The sequence below is a fragment of the Pocillopora damicornis genome, chromosome 4, assembly GCF_964200805.1.
Source record: "Pocillopora damicornis chromosome 4, jaPocDami1.2, whole genome shotgun sequence".
Classification (NCBI taxonomy): Eukaryota; Metazoa; Cnidaria; class Anthozoa; order Scleractinia; family Pocilloporidae; genus Pocillopora; species Pocillopora damicornis.
Genome location: NC_142673.1, coordinates 29,035,149 through 29,051,449, shown reverse-complemented (window position 1 = coordinate 29,051,449; position 16,301 = coordinate 29,035,149). Strand labels below are relative to the sequence as shown.

At 37.7% G+C, this 16,301-nt stretch overlaps 1 protein-coding gene across 4 annotated transcripts; it reads right to left on the bottom strand.

Moving 5' to 3' along the window:
• Window positions 1–162: 162 nt before the first annotated feature.
• On the bottom strand, window positions 163–16,046 carry LOC113670457 (outer dense fiber protein 2). Of its 4 annotated transcripts, XM_089204503.1 has the most exons (33): window positions 15,874–16,046; window positions 14,654–14,773; window positions 13,723–13,767; window positions 13,152–13,235; window positions 12,837–12,914; window positions 12,326–12,409; window positions 12,138–12,233; window positions 11,932–12,023; window positions 11,442–11,571; window positions 10,909–11,040; window positions 10,333–10,407; window positions 9,989–10,060; window positions 9,468–9,584; window positions 9,221–9,292; window positions 8,933–8,976; window positions 8,483–8,552; window positions 8,215–8,303; window positions 7,951–8,002; window positions 7,702–7,785; window positions 7,167–7,226; window positions 6,487–6,549; window positions 5,782–5,865; window positions 5,177–5,260; window positions 4,798–4,881; window positions 4,402–4,485; window positions 3,688–3,792; window positions 3,086–3,145; window positions 2,897–2,995; window positions 2,414–2,514; window positions 2,165–2,246; window positions 1,258–1,371; window positions 1,007–1,099; window positions 163–753 (listed from the first exon to the last, which is right to left on the bottom strand). In XM_089204503.1, the coding sequence occupies exons 2-33, from the start codon at window positions 14,771–14,773 to the stop codon at window positions 607–609; spliced, it is 2,796 nt and encodes a 931-aa protein (XP_089060629.1). In that variant the 5' UTR covers window positions 15,874–16,046; the 3' UTR covers window positions 163–606. The 4 variants fall into 4 exon arrangements, with proteins under 4 accessions (XP_089060629.1, XP_089060631.1, XP_089060632.1 ...); XM_089204505.1 differs by lacking the exon at window positions 13,152–13,235; XM_089204506.1 differs by lacking the exons at window positions 4,402–4,485; window positions 4,798–4,881; window positions 5,177–5,260; window positions 5,782–5,865; window positions 6,487–6,549.
• Window positions 16,047–16,301: the final 255 nt, after the last annotated feature.

The window sequence follows — 16,301 nt, the reverse complement described above, 5'->3', positions numbered from 1 at the left end:
TCGAAAAGTCTTGTTTCAGGGGAGAGTTCATTCGAATTAGCGTGTACAGTACGTAGGCATAACCATTGAAATAACGCTACGTTTCTAAAAAAATCCGGCGTAATGTAAACGCAAGGGTTGTCAGTATTGTGTATTTCATATGGGACATGAAGTGCAGGAACATTCAGTAATAAAAACCCCCTTTAATATCGACAAGAAGAATATTTAAAACATGGGCTTGTTTGAATAAAAAAAAAATGGACCAAAATAAAAGACACATATTTCTTGCCCTAGACCTCTCACGACGAGACATAACTTTTATACAAATGCAAAATATAAAATGTTTACATCCGTTCTTATATAGGGGATGTTTGGGTGTGTATAAAAGTCATAATAAATATTTACTAAAATGTAAATAGAAATGACCAAGTTAAAATGCTGAATTTAGAGACAAAAAGTTAAGTTTAGATGTTTTCCAGGTGTAATCAGCAATATATACAGATAACAAAACGAATTTTAGGAAGGCGAGTAAAAAGCGTTAGGTGTGTTTTGACGTTTAAAAAACTATTTTTGATTAAAAGTAAGTCTTATTAAGGAAACATTTTAAGGTAGCTAACGATATGTAGGTCATCTTGGTGATTCAAGTTCATCAAATACATTAGAGTATGATGATTTTAGGAAGGAGACGTAATTCTGCATACTCCGTGTTGTGCTGTTGGCTTGTTCAAGCCGGTCCCTCATGTCAAACAGTTTGGAGTTGTAACGCCTCTCAGTCTGAATTTACAACAAACAAGGGAACAAAAAACAATGGGTTAGCTATGATATAAGAGAACGTGCAAACTAGTCTAGTAAGCTGGATATCGGAAGACTATTTCACGTCACGCACGCGCACGCGTGAATGGTTCTAAAGTGCAAGTCAAAGTACAAATCAATTTTTTTTGTTGCTGTTGGAGTTTCTGCAGAAAATAGGATTAGTACGTATTCTCCTTGAATACACATGGAAACATTAAAAATAGTGCTTGAATACCTCATCTTTACTTCTCTTAAGCTCTGCCATGGACACGGTCGCTCGGCTCAGCTGAGCTTCCAAATCTGAGATACGTGCATGCGCAGCACGCTCCTGTCAAAATTAAAATAATGAAACTTCATTTAGAAATTGAAATCTGGTGAGGCCATTATGCAACTTTTGAACTGGGTTTAGAATCTCTTCAATTGTTTCGAAAGTTGAAATCAGAGGAATTGGATTTTTATTGTCTACAAGGTCCCCACCCAACCAACCTTGACAAGAGCCTTCTCCTTTTGACTATCCACCTGTCTTCTGGCGTCTAGAACAGACGACTCCAGTTGCTGGTTTAGTCGAATATTTTCCGCTCGGAGGTCCTCTTGTCTTTGCTTTCAGATAAAACCACACAAACAGACAATTACTGTACTGACAGCACTTCACACACCTCACGTGCGTAAGCGATGGAGATAACTGCCTCTAGCGCGTCATTTCGGAAAGCCCACTACATTACCCACTTCTTTGTTTACGTTATGTTGTAATTTTTTGGTGATCTCAGTTGTAATACAGTGAGGGTAGTAGAGGCTCGGTTTCACCGGTAATTCATACCGCCACGTGTGGTATAAAAAAAAAAAAAAAAAAAAACTTTAGCTGAACGATCAGAAATTTGATGACGATGTACATGATTCTTTCTATATGTAGGAAAACAAAAAGATCTGGAATAGCAATAATTATGATAATAATAATAATAATAATAATAATAATAATAATAGAACCAAGAGCGTATTAATAAAGAAATTACTTTAAAAAAAAAAAAAAATACCGCCACGTGTGAGTGAGAAGACATGACCGAAAAGGTCAGACAGCATGTCCAAGTGGAATCTTATCACGCGTGTTACTCGCGTTCTCACCGAGTCGTTAATCTCGCCAGCTGTAGGGGATGATGTATCCTATTGTAAATTTTAAATCTGAATACCGAGAAAATCTCTGAGAGGGCATGACAATCTCTAAGGTGAAATATCAGGAATTACACGCGAGACTTAAAACTTTATGCGGTCTTTGGTAGATACGTTAGTATGTAAAATAATCAGTTGAGGACTTTAAGCAAGCGACCTGTATTTGTCGAATCATTGTCTAGTTCATCTCCGAGATGAACAAGACAATGATTCGAAAGGTGGCACCAACCTGTGACTGATACAAAGATTCCTCTTTTTTGCTGATGACTCCGATAAGTTCTCTGTTTTGTTGATCAGAATCGGCTAATTTCCTATAGAAAAAGATCAATCGTTTTCACCCAAGACGGATCAAATACTGTTGTTTTAATCAATCATAATACAACGAACTGACAAACAAGACAAGATGTTTAATTTTCTTGCATTCGTTGTGAGACAACAACTCTGCTATTTCACAGGCTATGGTCGAGTCTCCACAAACCTTTCTAAGACTTCGTGCTTGGCTTGCATGCTTCTTGTCTCATCCTGCGCCATCCTCAATTTCTCGCGCAGATGTTCTAATTGATCTGTTTGCGTTTCCACCTTTAAAAAGGAAATAATAGCATTATGTAAAATACTGCGATACAGAAACCCTTTTCATGGAGAGCGTTTTTTTCATGGCGAGCATATTTTTCAGTTAAAGTAAACAGCCCTGACTGTTAAGACGACATCTACTCACCAGTTTGAGAAATGGATTAATATATAAGATTTTAAGGTCATTTAAAATATTTCTCATTTCGAAAATATGACTTCATAACCCATTCAACATTTTATTTACACCACAGGCATATTTTGCGAAAACTCTTATTAAAAAAAAGAGGGAAAAAGTCAAGACTGAGGCAACAATACGAGCCGAGCGCTGACCGTACAGGATCGCACACCTGAAGGCCACTAAGGCTGCTAAGCACATCCTCGTTCTTCTCACCTTCTGTGTCAGTTCAGATATGAGTTTTGCGTGTTCGTTCGATCTCCTTTCGTAAGCCAAAATCCTCTCTTGAGAATCCTGCAAACGGGCGTCTGAGGACTACGGATAAAGTTGGTTATCAGTTTAAAACTGGAACAAATTATATCTCCTGGAGAGAAAAATCATCTCTCAATTGTTCACAGTTGTTACCTTAAGTAGGTCCGCGAGTGGTTCCAGCTCAGAAAGCCTCTTCTGCATTTTAATTTTAACCTTCATAAAAGAAAAGATAAACGTGTTAAATCGTTTCATCTTCCTTCACCTGTCTAGATCAGCTCAAAAACTTGTTATAAAGGACTACAGATCATGCCGGACTCAAGACCGAGCGGTACGGACTCCAGCCCTGCCAGGTTGACTTTAGATAAGATTCTTCATTTTTCAAAGTAAAACAAAACTATTGAGATAAATTCCGCTAGGGGGGGGGGGGGGGGCTTAGATTCAGACTTATCTTAATCTTCAGTTGACTGTTGGAAATAATTCGGGATTGCATCGCTTTTGCTTAACCACGGTCAATGAGTTGTTAAGGAAACCCGCGCTAGCCTAAAAACCATTAGGATCCAAAATTTAAACCAATCACTATTAGTTCAATTACATTTTCCCGCGCTTAAAGTTGTTACCATGTTTTCGCTTTTCTTTCTCGTTGGTTTCCCGCTATATTATAAATTTTCTGTGTTCCTGTGTTCTGATTGAACGTTGTTAAGAATTTGGGGAAGGTTCTACGTCACTGACTTGTACAGCGGTCTTATTTGTATTACCTTCTCATTTTCCAGCGCACTCTCCTGATGCATTTTCTGTGCTTCAGCCTCGTATTCATACAATCTGTTCTTCGAGTCTTCGGCTTCTCTCCGATATTTGTCAATCTGTTAATGAAAGGTTAAAAGAGAAAAGGAAATTTGATTTTAGTTACGGATTAAGGCAGATTATGCTGGTTAAACTCGTACCCAGATTATATGAGCTCTGTAGCCGCAGGAGATTTTGAGACGAGATTGATTGAGGTGACTCAAACAAGATGGCTGCTGATTTTCCTCATTTTATTTTTCAAGTATAACATTTCATTTCAGAAACACCTCATTCTATACACTAAAACTTAGTTTATAAAACATTCAGGCAAGCACATCGGGGACAAAAAAAGATATCCTAAAAAATGAATCGTCACGAGTATCGAACGAAGAAAATCACTCAATCCGTGAAGATCCAACAAGTTCCTTTTGCGATCCAGAGAGGAAACCGTTTGTCCAGAGATGAAAGGAACCAACTGAACGGTAGTCACAGCTCTTGTAGCAAACCGATGTGGATCGCAGAAGAAAGTCAAAGCCTGACATGTCATTTGGTTTAGAGAGAAAAAGATTACAAAAGAAAAGGAGAAGTGGCTGGACACTCTTATCTACTCTCACTGCTGAAACACTGACAGCGTTTCTATCTTAAAACTATCTTTAGGAAGCTATTTACTATCTTCCTTTCTACTCTACCTGCACTTTGTACTCCCCAACAAGCTCTTCATATTCTTTAATGACTGTTCTCAGTTGATTTATTTCATTCAAGTCAGAGGTACACTGTATTAGGATAGCATAATCTTCATAAGCATCAAAATTTTCCTTAGTGCAATTCATTCAATGCATATAAACTCAGGAAAAGAATTCAGTGTAAGATCAGTGTTTGATGGTGAACCAGCTGATTCTGTTTTGTCCGTAATGGCGTAGGAAATGAAAAGTGTCCTGAGTTTTAAGTAGATACTCCTTCGTTTACCGCGAACATTTTCAAGGCAATTGGCTCAATCTAATTAAAGCTCAGTACTTAGAGATAGACTCAGAAAACATAGATTAACGTAGACTAAATTTCGACTACTGTGTCACTGCTTGTCCTACCCTGGCTCGGTGATCGTCCAACAGAAAACTGGTCTGTTTGAAGCTGGCTTTTAAATCATTTATTTCTGCTTCGTAAGTAACTGTCTATCAAGAAAGCGAATAAAATCTGTGTAAGTTCCCTGGTTGATCTGCGCAGTCACTACCTGACATAGATATGTCATCATTAATAGTTTTGCCTTAACTGCCTCCTGCTCTTTGACTCCATATCCGTAACCTGAAGCCAGTGGAAGTATAGTAAAGTTTTCCTGACAACTTTCTGGTAGCCATCTACATTCCTAGATACATTCCTAGCACAGTACCCTGTTTCGGCTGTTATACGCGCTGTTCAATACTATTTCATACAAACTTAAGCTGGGATTCCTTATCACTCCCTATCTACCTGATTCTTGTACTCGCCCAGCATGCTCTCATATTCTGCAGTCAAGGCCTGGAGTTTTCTTATCTCGCTTTTGTTAGCTTTGTGCTGTTGTTAGACACAAAAAGAAATTTATGGTGAAGAAAAAAATTGTGAGTGAAACAGAAAGTACAATTAACATATTTTTTAATGAGGTGCTTTAATATAGTAAAACCTTTTGTTTTATCCGCCATGGCGAGAAGAAAATATCATTCATCTGGATGAAGCATAATTAATGTTCCGTCGTTGTCTTGCAAAAAATGTGTTTTCTCTTTCTTTAGCCCTAAAATGTCACGTGAACTTCCACGAGACTATTGCCGGCTATCTCACTATTTCTTTACCCTACACATGCTAAAGGGGGACATTTCACGATAAACTGCGCAAACGAGCAGACAAAGAGTCACAAATAATATCCTCTACTGAGGTGAGAAGTATGGCATAAGGGTTTTTACCGCTCAGGAGGCGCGTATCGAGGCGAAAACGCACGAGGAATTTTCGCGTTTCCTGGCGTGACTCCTGGTCACGCGCGGTGCCTTTCTAAACTCTACTACCAATTTATCTGGGCTAATGAGCTCTAGCTATGACCCTACCTGGCTTTTTAACTGATCTATCTTTGTCTGGTACTCACTGACACTACCATGAAGATGATCAAGTTCTTTTTTTGACGTATTCACCTGATGAGCCGGAACAGTTAATGGCAAGATGTTAAAACAATTATAACACAACCTTGAAGTTTACTGAGGGCTCCCTGATATCAGAAAGAATTGTGTTCTCCTACTCTCTAGTTTATAGCCAAGTTATCTGTACGGTAAACGGCAAAAGTGATCTCTGGTTTTATTCAAATTCCTCTAATCTATCGGGAACTAAATTGAATAAATCCCTTGTTCGATGTAAATGCCAAAAAATGCTCAGCTAAAGTGCCAAATCGTGTGAAATCGGACCACAAGAAGTTCATTTTTTGCCGTTTGCCAATCCCCCAATTGCCTCCGCTGAGGGACTAACGTTTTAAAGATATTTTCTACGCGGTTTAACACCCCTACCAACTTCAAGTTGATAAGTGATTTCGTTGCTGTGCCTTAGACTACGTGCTGCACTTGTGCGACACAGAGCAACAGATTCCATCAGAGGAAATGATAATCCGGAGCAAGAATTTTCTTAAATCACCAAAAAAAGCACATACACAAAATGCATCATTTACCCAATTAAGACGACAGGGCTCATAAGTAGTGTTGAAGAACTAAGCCGCTACAATCAACAGGTGAAAAACTGTAAACAACAAGAGCACCTGAAAATACCTTTATTTTGCATTCCTCCATTTTTCTCTTGTGCTGCTTTATCGTTGATTCTGCTTCATTGACCTAAAATACAACTATCTCATTCTAACTACAGTATGTTCCTAACATGGCTACTCTCTCAATCTACTGAATCAGTGTTAGTGGTTACATTTTGCCTGGCTGTGATGTGAGGATCCTTGCAGAGAACTTTCAGGACCAATGCTCTCCTTGTGCTTAAGTTCTGGTTCATGGAGACTTTGTTGGGTGATATGCAAATTCAGCTACAGAGCTGCTTCACTATTTTCAATGCCTTCTTTAAACTTGGTCATATACTTCCTTCATTGGTAAAGAACAATTTCAATGAAGTGTCGAATCAAAGTATGCCTTGGGTGTAATGTGGTTTTACTTCAGTACGCTCCCCAAATTGGCTTTGAAAAGTCGCGCTACTTTCTCAACCAAACACACGAAAGAGTTAAGCCAATCTGACTTTTTCTAGCTTTTGCCAGGGCTATGGTCAGCGGAAACGAGCGACAGCGGTCTCCTTGAAGACCACAATAACCGTTTCTTCCTCCCACTTCCAGCGACCTGTAGCCTGGAACGAGAAAAACTTTATCGCTTTTCGCGCTCAAGGCCCATGCCTGTGTTTCCTCGGGCTTTCGCTGGCCAATTCTCAAATTTTCCACCGTTCTGATTATTCTTACCTTATTAGCGGCCCTTTGTTCTTCCTCGTGGAGGCGTTCCTCTAATGCAGCGATGTCGGCCTGAAACAAAACGAAACAAACTTGTGTTGTTACTCTTACCCAGTCAAAATAAACTACGGAGGTTATTGATTACCAAAGAACTGTTTTCTATTGAAGTAAACACAGATACTGATGATGCATGAATACATGAAACAATTTATTAACTAAGGACTCTCATTCAACTAATCAATCCATGCATTCACGCCTGATCGTCATCAAAATCAAAATTATTCAGGTTTTACAGGACATGCTGTGTGCTGTGATCTCCAAGTGTAATTTGATTAATTCTCACTAAAACGAAAGTGATCACAATCGCCGACCGAATAGAACAAAATAAAAATACCAAAAAGAACCAATAAGAGTGAAAATTAAATACAAGAAACCAGCCTAGGGAACGGGAAAACTTGACAAGAGATTATACAATTTTTTAACTAGTTGAGAGAGAGGTGCAGGTTTTCAAGCTAAAGAGCGGTGTAAAGAAAAATAGAGATTCTACCTTGAGTTGTTCGTTCTCCAATCTAAGGGTGTTCACTTCCTGAGTTCTAGTGCTCAGTTTAGTGGTGAGACTGTCGCTGTTACTCTGCAATGGATACCAAGACTGACAACATAAATATTTTCCTACTTACTCTCTAGTAGCCTGAGAGCAGGCCTTAATGATTAGCGCTTCGGCACGAGGGGGACGGGGTATATAACCAATGTGGGTACTTCAAACCAGCGAGCGAGGCTGTTAAAGTAAATTAATCACCTGGGCTGCCTTTTCTGTGGTATCCACTAACTCGTGCATCTCTTTCAACCGACTGAAAAAAAAATTAGAAACAATAGCGATGAAGGACACAGTAACAGAAACACTATTATGTTATTAACTATCCTTTTCCGTCAAAAATAGACAAAGCGGAGAAAAGCATCATTCACACTATGGATCATTCGGATGTATCCAACAGTTTCATAAGTAAGTCGTTTGAAATAATTCAATACTCCACATGAAAGGAAAAGGAGAAACTAATCTTACTTTTTTAGAGTTTTTATTTCAATCTCGGCGTCACTTCTTTCCTCTTTTAAACTTGCTTCAGCTCTCTTTGTTTCACTTAGCGCGAGATCCTGCACAAATGAAAAATTTGAAACAAATTAATCTCGCAATGATTATACTTATACTTATGATTATGATAGAAATTAAAAATTGATAATTAATCATAGGGATTACTTTATATCAATATATATTTGCAATGTTTTTTCAGCAGTTGCGCTGCGCATATTTCATTACGGTTCACTTCACTCACTTTTTCGGCAAGCTTTTCCTGTAGGACTTCCAAATCCTTGTCCCTCTCACTGACGCGATCTTTTTGTATTCTAAAACATTTAAAAACGCTTAAGCTCGTTAACAAAACATTCACCATCTTATTGACGGATTCATGAGGTAGGGTGTGGGAGGCTCGGAGCCCCGTCCATCAGAAGCGATGATGAATTCGGGCAAGACTGAGATGCCACTTTCCATTCTGGCCTTGGCGCCTATTTTTAGCGCAAAAATTAAGGAAACGATTTGAATTGGTCTACCGAAAACAGAAAAAGAAAAGTTGGTAAGGCTAGGCAAAAAGTCGGCCAGGTCTGAACCAGCTTTTGAGATTTAAGATTTCCTTTCTTTGCCTAAAAGAAAGATTCTTCCTTCGCATTACTTACTAATGCCTTTTGGAAAATATTTTTCTGCAGGTCAACTATTTATAAAATGTTACCTTGCCGCCTTTTTGAGAGCTTCTTTTTCTCTGCTATTCTTGTCCTGAAAAAAAGGAAAGACCAATAGTTGGGTCATTTAGAATGAACGAACTCTTAAAAGTTTGGTGACGAGTGACAAGTAAAAAGTATAGTGCTTCCTCGAAATAGCGTGAGTAGCAAATGCACTCGATTCGCGTTAGATCTAATCCTTCTACTTTTACAACAAAAACAAACAAACAAAGAGAGCAAACTTTACTATTCCTTTCATTTAAAACATTGCAAGAGATCGTAAATTACGAACGCCATACCCTGTGCGCGGCGATCAATCCTTGCATGTGTTCTAATTCGATTCGTCCTTGTTCATACTGATCCTCAAGGCTCTAGATTCAGGAGAAAACTTCATTTAAATGACTTTTCTCAAAATTCGTCACCTTTACCTAGAAATAACTATAACTACCAAGAATCTTTTGGTCTAGTGGGCTCATTTCAGTTATACTCGGGACAAAAAGATCCACCTCTTGAATGAAGAGAAATATCAAGAATTAGTCTCCTTACTCTTATCTGCACTGACAGTCGACCACACTCCATTTCCTTAGAGCGCAACTGGTTTTGAAGATGAGCCCGCGTTGTTTCCATGGTCTTTTTTAATTCTTCAAATGCGACCGCTTGGTCCTGAAATCACAAAGAAGTTAGTACGTCTAAGAACCACACGAAACCGAAACGACTATTTTCAAGGAGCTGTTTTTGGAGGTTCTTGAAAATTGTCATTAATTGCAAGGAATTCTATAATATCATAATTATTTTCTCAGGGTAAAAAAACAGAGGAAGTACGGATAAACTGAAAGTTATCAAGGATGGTGGCGAATGAAGCACATTGACATGGATTGCAAATGGTTAGCAGAGAAAAAGAGGTATATGTTACTAAATTTTTTAAGGAGCTCAAGTGACAGTGTAGCCCTTTCCTAAGTTGGAAGAATTCGAAAAAAGAGTTTTTAAAGGTTGCCATTAAACACCATAGTATGGGAAAAAGGTTGTATAAAATAATCTGGATTGAAAGCAACACAAATAACACCAACCTTATCGGCTTCAACTTGAGCTAATAAAGTTTCTATCTGTCTGTCTCTTTCTGTTAACTCGACTTGTAATCGCTTGGAAAAAAAAAAAAACAGAACGAAATCAACAAACCGACTAGATTTTTAAAATCTAAACATAATGACTGAGTCTCGACTGGAAAACAAAAATGGTAATTTATCTTAGTTGATCGTAGTTGATCTTTCTAAGAGATCGGGAAACGTTTTGAGATGTTTGTATGGCAAATCTCCTTTCTTTGGTCGAGCGCCACGAGAGGACAAATTAAGATAAGTTTACTCTAATAATAAAGTTTGTCATGTAAAGTAAAGCTGCATAACATTCTTTTTACCTCGTTCGTTGTGTCGGACTGTGTGAGTCTCTTCAGCAAAACTTCCTGTTGTTTTCTTAGGTGATCGTGTTCTTCCTTAATAGCCAGAAAATCAAACACACACAACACTACTTTTATCATAGAACAAACGTATTTAGCGAGTAGTGAACAAAAACGACCAGTAACAGGGACGTTGACTCTTATTTCTTAGGATCGAAGTTTACTCAAGATAACAATTTTTCCGACTTCTTATTTTCTCTTCTCTCCCAACGAAGAAACTCGTTCCTGCTTCAAGGTGATGCCTATTAAGTTGATTACGAAATTTAGCAATAGCGATTGACGAGTTTCCTCAAACACCAAAGTACAAAAAGCAACTGAAAATCAAACAGTGTAAATTTTTGGTCAGTACTGAACTTTTTTTTCTTTAAAATTAATCTGATTGTTCCAACAAACTTAAGTTTGAAGGCGACTTTCGCTCCTGGTATCGAAACCAAAACGCTAGTAGTGTCGCTAACCAAATGCTTTAAAATGCTCCCGTGTGTTCACATTACAAGGCAAGCTATTTTGTAGTAATAAGAAAAAACATTTAGTGCACACCTCTGTGGCTTGTTGTTCTCTAAGCAGCCTCCGTAATGCTTTATTAGTCCTTTCAAACTCGTCCAACTTTTGTAACAACATCTCTCTTTGTCTGGTCAGTAACGTCGTGTCCGCAGCAGACATTCGTTTGTCCTGGGAAATTTTTCAATCGAAATATCTAAAAGACTGCTCAATCAAAGATCCTAAAGTACAACAATTAGTGTAAAATAACTTGACTTCCATCCCTTGTTTTGTTTTTCCCTTTTGCATGGAGATTCTCTTTTTAGCTTTAACATTCCTTATTTAAACCGGTCGGTCTTGGCGAAATTTTTCAGTAAAGGGTATGGGTAGGGGGGAGGAGGCCAGTTACCGGAATTTGGGGGTGGGGGGGGGGATACTAGGTTGACAACTTGTTAATAATAACGCTTTTCATGAAAAAAACGTAATGGGTACATACAACCCTGTGGCTAGGATCTCCCCCTAAAACTATGCTATAGCTTTGTAGAGTAAAAGTAAGTTACTAGTTAAAATGAAATTTTTCAAAATTAATGTACCTCCTTCAGCTTCTTGATAGTGTCTCTAAGTTTAATTAGCTGTTCTCCAGCGGCTTTTCCATCCATTTCCACTTCTACTAGTTTCTTCAACACAGCTGCTCTTTCTCCAGCTAACTTTCCCACTTCTGACCTGCATAGCATTGGGAATGCATAACAAATTTGAGTTGTTGGAACTCTATTTGTATATAGACCACACACAACCTACAGTTCCTCTCCCAGCTCTGACAAAGGGCAAACGCTCCCCTCCCTCAAAAAACGCCAGCTTTAGAAACTCTTTGCAGTGGAAAATTCACTTTATCAACTCAGCTGTTAAAAAAATTACTTTTAAGACTACAGTTTTACTTTAATGAGTACAATCAGTCTAAATGATCAACAATACCTCTTGGTGAAATATATGACTTTCATATATTCTTAACCATTTAATACCTCTTAGGTACATACATGTGTACCAATCACTTTTAAGAGGCATACTGCTGTACAGATCATTTACCTTGTCACATTAGCATCTTCCTTCCATTTTTCTATTGAATGACGCAGAGCTTCATTTTCCTTTACAGTCGCTTTTAGCTCTTGCTTATAACCCTGGGAAAAAAAATAAGGCGCATTTAATTTTAAAATCAGTAAAACAGGGAAATGGTGTGCGGAAACGTATTTATACAGCTGTTTGTTGTGTAAAGAAAATTTGATCAAGCTTACAAAGAGCTCATCTTCCTGTGCTTCAAGAATTCTTCTGGAGGCATCAAGTTGTTCATCTTTCTTCTCTACAGCTTGTCTGGCTCTTTGCATTTCCCTCTACAAAACAGAAAAAAAATTATTGAAACAGAGATTCATTCCAATTACAACTAACGATAAGTAAATGACATGTCCTTTGCTGTAAGAAATACCTCAGTTTTTAGACTTCCAACTTCTGACATCAAACTGCCAATCTTTTTCTCATACGATCTTATCTTTCCATGTACCTCATCTTCCTATTTTAAAAATAAATCATCATTTGATTGCAACAATGTTCTCCACCAGTAAGTTTCAGTTGTTCCTCAAACAATGTATATTTTCTTCACTTTTCTATCATATATTTTCAAGACTGCACTTTTCAATAAATTCAGTTTTTAAATTCATACAACTGTGCTGACAGTATTTCCTTGTGTGAAGTGTTGGTAAGATTGCTGGTGGGGTTGGGTAGATTATTTCAGATAGGTAAGTAGAAGGTACTACAAATCATGGATAGCTACGGCATGAGATAAAGTAAGGGGGGTGGGTTGTAAAATTTTTGCCTACCTAATGAACAAAGTCACAAATACTGGATGGATGGGTAAACATGCAGCAAGCATGAAGGTTGGAAGGAAAAGGAGAAAATGAGGAAAAGAAAAGAGGGGGGAAGGGAAAAAAAGAAAATACCTCAGAAGTAGAAAGATCCTCCATTCTCAGTGTTCCACCTCCATGGGGAGGGCTGACTTCTAAGCGATGTGAAGGACCCTAAATGAACAAGTGTCAAAGGCAAACTTACAAAATGAAACTGAAGGTTCCTTATTTCAAATTATTCAAAATATCTCCATTCAAAATATTTGATATCTCTATTGTAATCTGCTTTAGGGCTCATGCCACCACTGAATATCTGCTTGAATCATTAAACTTCTTGATGTTTTAGCTCTATTTATCAGCTCTCACTCGCAAAGCATTGCTAAAAAGTAGTTTCTACATGTAATGCCCAACCTCCCATGCAAATGTTCTCTTTGACGTCTTCCCTGGAGGAGGCACAAAAGGTGGAGAAGATGATTTGATGGCTTTTCTCTGACCCTGGGATATATATGGAAAAAATTCTAATCAGGTTAATGGTGTCTGGATCATCTTAAAGTTGCATTTGTTTGAATCCTTGTCAAGAAAACACCAAGTATTTTTTTTACCTGTTATTGTGATAAATGAGTTTGCCATTTATCTTTGTGGTAATTCCAGTCATAGTGAGTCTTTTCAGACCTAAATTGAACATCTTTCTTCCAATACATAGTGATTCAAATTTTTTCAAGGAAAGCATTTTTCAAGTTACATTTAGGTGAGATTTATTTCACCCTGTTTCAAATTGTGATAGTAAATACAAAGCAAAGCAAAGTTAACTCAAACTGAGTTAACCCTTTCACTCCGAAAACTTAATTGCTAATTTTTCTCGCTGTCTGCCACAGGTCATAACAAGATGGAAAACATCTTTCTTTAAGTAAAACTTCTTTGAAAATTTTAAAACCAGGAAAAATTGTGACCACAACATGAATCAGAAAGTGTTTTTACTTACAGTAGATCTTGTCAAACCACTTTGTCTTTTTGTTCGCAGCCTTTGCTAAAAGAATTAAGTACCAAACAAACTTAACAAATAAGAAGCTTCAGCAGTGATGACTGCCACCGAGTAGGAAAATTGCACTTTCATACTATACTTATGCTGTAAATTTTGCAAATGACATGGTGGCTTCAGTAAAAAATTAAAAGGCAACATTCACTTTAAAACATAAATATGAAAGGTTGACAATTACATTCCCATTCTAATAATTATGCAAATGTTGGTGAGTAAAAGTAAAAAGTAAAAAGTAAAATAAAAGCAGTTTTAACCCTTTAACTCCCAAGATCTGATTGTTAATTCTCCCCTCTTGCTGGTACACATTTCCTTGTTAATTAGTTACAGGAATTTGGTGTCGGATCAAGACAACAACTTCAACATGATAAGTTTGTTATTCTCATTACCTGTTTGTTGGACAATGTATGAATATTATAGGGAGAAGTTACATGCTAACCAGTTCTGGGAGTTAAAGGGTTAATACACATTTACCAAGATAAGTTCAATGACAATTTCAGTGAAACTGTGCACTTACTCCTCTCCTTACCCATCAACAGTCAACTGATAACAAGTTAGGGATAAGATTAAGTTAGGGGAGGGGTAGGTACACATGTGCTCAAATACAGACATTTATCCCCTTGATCTATAATCAAAGAGTTAGTTCAAAGACTAAACTGATTTGAAAAATTTAGACCACGACAGAGCCATTGTTCTGATTATCGAGGCAGATTTTGCTTCTTTTACCATTCTCTGTCTTTAACTTTTAAAATGTACTGTATGAGTCCCCGCACACTGCATATTGCTCTGTTCCACTATTGTGGTGACTCTCAAGAGATGGACACTTAAACAAGAAAATTCACACAAGAAGGCTCAATTGAATGAAGACTCGCTTTACCTCAACTGCTGTTGGGACCCCAGGTTTTCCTTTTTTCTTCTTCTTGAGGTGTACATGTACGGGAGTCTCTCTGTCCACATGAACGTGGACAGGAGACTTGCGTCCATCTCCTGTCATCATCTGGTATAATATATAAGAATAATCCTTAGGCAAACCAGATTTATTCTGCTTAATAAACCATTGATCCTCAATAATCAAATAAAAAATAAGGCAATGAAAATTACTCTCAGAGTGGATTGCACCACTATTTTTAGTCTTGACATATCCTTTACTTTTAATGCTCCTCTTTTGCAATGAAAATGTTGAGATAATGCAATGATCCTGGACAGTGGTGCATTATATGTCAAGCAGTTGCAAAAAGGAGCTTTAAAAACTAAGAAAACAGGATTTGAACGTGTGCACTTGCAAATTTGGGGTAATGCTCAAACAGCTGAGCTTTGTCGCTGTTACTACCATGAAATGAAACTCGAGGGTGGAAGTTAAACAAATCAAAATTAAAATGAAATTTTCAAAAGAACCGGTGCAAGATATGAGGAAAAGTTCAATTCGATTTGCGCTGATGATTGCAAGTGTACACATTGTGTGCATGATTAAGTGCTATTTTTTTTTTTACCAGAAAATGAAAACAGAGAAAGAAAATGAAAGACAGAATTCATCAAGTTGGGCACTAAGCAGCTCGTACAAATAAACCAGCAACATAAACGACAAAATCAGATCCCCTCTTTAGGCAATTAATTATCTTTAGGGATTACCTCAAAGAGTTTAACAAAGAAAGCTCACGGCAAGTTATCGGTAGAATATAAATATAAAATCAGTTAATACAATGACAGTGACACATACGTACAGAAAATTACTGAAAAGTCTAGAGTCCAACAATCGCACAATCCAACTTCAATAAGAAGTTGTGGAATCCCCTCGTGTAAATAACACATAACCCATTGAGTGTACAAATTACAAAGGTATTCTCTTAGTAATTGCAGTGAAATTACTGCATCATAATACTACATCCTGATGGAATCCAATGCATCTTTTAACTTTTTGAGCCATCTACACCGTATTAGCGCGGTAAAACTGGAAAAATCTTCAACTTGAAATGAACATCCTTTATCTGAGTGGGCGCTAGATATCGCTGCCGTGTCGTGACACTCGAATTTGGCGCCGAAACCAGGACTTCGTCTAGGTGGTAACAAGACGAAAGAGATAACTCAAAGAACACATACCTTTTCACGAAAAATTTAAGGCAAACATCGTCATTAGAAGACCTTAAGGCTTAATGTCTTAGAGAAGAGGTGGATTAAAGATCAAAACAACATACTACAAACTCTCCACAAAGCCAAGCCGTTGCTTCACAGCCCAGACGCCAAACGTGGAAGCTGATTGGTCGGAAGCCTTTGAAAACTACTAGCCTCGCTTTCGTTTTTGTTCTCCAGATTTCTTCCAGTACTTGCGCTCTTTTAGGGGTAGGTGTGTTTTGCACTTTTAACTTCACGCAAAAAGTAAGAAAAAAAACGTTCTTCATTTAGACTCTGAGCTTTTGAAAAACAGGCCGATGCGAAAAAACTTCCCTTAGGTCACAAGGTACACTTTAGCGAACCGGCACATGATACGTTAGGCAATTGATACTAGAACTGGTAATGAATTCTTAGGA

Bases quoted from the DNA above. Each gene is read 5' to 3' on its own strand.
- LOC113670457 (XM_089204503.1), bottom strand. From the start codon at position 14,773: ATGATGACAGGAGATGGACGCAAGTCTCCTGTCCACGTTCATGTGGAC. The intron at 10,061-10,332 runs GTAAAAAGAATG...TTTTTTTCCAAG, and splicing joins AGTCCGACACAACGAACGAG to CGATTACAAGTCGAGTTAAC. The intron at 2,247-2,413 runs GTTTGTGGAGAC...CTTTTTCTATAG, and splicing joins AAGCACGAAGTCTTAGAAAG to GAAATTAGCCGATTCTGATC.